The sequence below is a fragment of the Echinops telfairi genome, unplaced genomic scaffold (genome assembly GCF_000313985.2).
Source record: "Echinops telfairi isolate 266 unplaced genomic scaffold, ASM31398v2 ScPeMD7_41;HRSCAF=154, whole genome shotgun sequence".
NCBI classification, from domain to species: domain Eukaryota; kingdom Metazoa; phylum Chordata; class Mammalia; order Afrosoricida; family Tenrecidae; genus Echinops; species Echinops telfairi.
In genome coordinates this window covers 1,401,330-1,403,223 of record NW_022103939.1, presented here as the reverse complement: position 1 = coordinate 1,403,223, position 1,894 = coordinate 1,401,330, and the positions used below count along the sequence as shown (strand labels likewise).

At 44.9% G+C, this 1,894-nt stretch overlaps 1 protein-coding gene across 1 annotated transcript; it reads left to right on the top strand.

The window, feature by feature from the left end:
* The first annotated feature begins 675 nt into the window (after positions 1–675).
* LOC101645816 (putative olfactory receptor 52P1) lies at positions 676–1,641 on the top strand. Its single transcript, XM_004717045.1, has one exon. It carries the CDS (start codon positions 676–678, stop codon positions 1,639–1,641), a length of 966 nt encoding a protein of 321 aa, XP_004717102.1.
* The last annotated feature ends 253 nt before the right edge of the window (positions 1,642–1,894 follow it).

The following is a 1,894-nucleotide window of genomic DNA, read 5'->3' as shown; positions in this document are numbered from 1 at the left end:
AATTGTGTTGGAGGTTTATGTTCTGGGGTGATGATCCCATTTCATCTTTTCCCTTTGATCATCTTCCATACAAGTGTGTGTGTACATTAAGGTATATTCCTGGAAAAATAAAATGGATGAAGCTGATCCCTAGGACAATAGGTCTTAACCAGGAAGTATTTCTAGCTTATTTGAATGAATATTTGCGTACTTCCTCACTTTATTTTATTCAACATGCAATATGTATCAGATACTACTAAAAAGTTTTTACAAATAGGAGCATCAACTAATTGGACTCTCTTAATAATATAGGGCATTGTGGTCGAGTGCTATTGAGTTGCTTCTGACCTCTGGTGATCTATACGATAATGTAAAACCAACTCAGGGAACTTTCTTGGTTGCAATTTGTATGGAAACAAATGGCCAGGCCTTTCTTCCATAGAGCCATTGGGTGGGTTAGAATTTCCAGCCTTTTAGGCAGCAAGCAGCCTAGCGATTAATCACTCATGATATCAGATATTCCTTATACAAGGGAATATATACCATTGCTATTTCCATTCTGTAGATGATGGCATTGGCCTAATATTATATAACCAGTATGTGTTTCTTCACTCTCACTCATCTCTCTCTTCTGTGTCTCTCTAGGTAATATGATATTGGACTGGCGTTTCTGACCAGAGAAGAGGTCCTGTGACCATGGATTCCCATAATCACACTAGCCTGGACTCTTCTGTCTTCTTTCTCCTGGGCATCCCAGGTTTGGAAGAGTTCCACCTGTGGCTCTCACTCCCTGTGTGTTGCCTGAGCACAGCTACAATTGTGGGCAACATAACCATCCTGGTCATTGTTGCCACTGAACCAGCCCTGCACAAGCCTGTATACTTTTTCCTGTGTATGCTCTCTACCATTGACTTGGCGGCCTCCTTCTCCACCGTTCCCAAGCTGCTTGCCATCCTCTGGTGTGGAGCAGGGCATATCTCTGCCTCTGCCTGCTTGGCACAAATGTTCTTCATTCATGCATTCTGCATGATGGAGTCCACTGTGCTGCTGGCCATGGCCTTTGATCGCTATGTAGCCATCTGCCACCCACTTCGCTATGCTACTATTCTCACAGACACCATCATTGCGCGCATAGGGGTGGTAGCCTTGATGCGGGGCTCCCTGCTCATGCTCCCATGCCCTTTTCTCATTGGGCGCTTGAGCTTCTGCCAAAGCCATGTGATACCACACACATATTGTGAGCACATGGCTGTGGTGAAGCTGGCCTGTGGAGACACCAGACCGAACCGTGTGTATGGGCTGACTGCAGCGCTGCTGGTAATTGGGGTGGACTTATTCTGCATTGGTCTCTCCTATGCCTTCATTGCAAGGGCTGTTCTTCACCTTTCATCCCATGAAGCTCGATCCAAGGCCCTTGGGACCTGTGGTTCCCACGTATGTGTCATCCTTATCTCTTACACACCAGCTCTCTTCTCCTTTTTCACCCACCGCTTTGGCCACCACGTTCCGCTTCATATTCACATTCTTTTAGCCAATGTCTATCTGCTCTTTCCACCTGCTCTTAACCCTGTAGTATATGGCGTTAAGACCAAGGAAATTCGGGAAAGGGTTGTCAGGGTGTTTCGGAGGGACCAGGGACCTGGAGTCAAGATATCTGAATAATCCGGAGCTATAGAAGGAGCTTAGCCAAAAGCCTTTCAAGGTTAGAAATTCCTCAGTATTTCAGACTGGAAAGAGGTCTTAATAAAGACATGATGTCCTCAACAGAACTTTCTAGGACATTTCCAAGAATGAGGTCATGGAGATTCAGTATTCTTCCTTTGCAATCAAGCGATGTAAACATGGGAAGATTCTTTTAACCTAGCTAGTTTTCAGGCATTGAAAACTACCAACTATACCTTATGGAGTTTAATTC

Bases quoted from the DNA above. Each gene is read 5' to 3' on its own strand.
- LOC101645816 (XM_004717045.1), top strand. From the start codon at position 676: ATGGATTCCCATAATCACACTAGCCTGGACTCTTCTGTCTTCTTTCTC.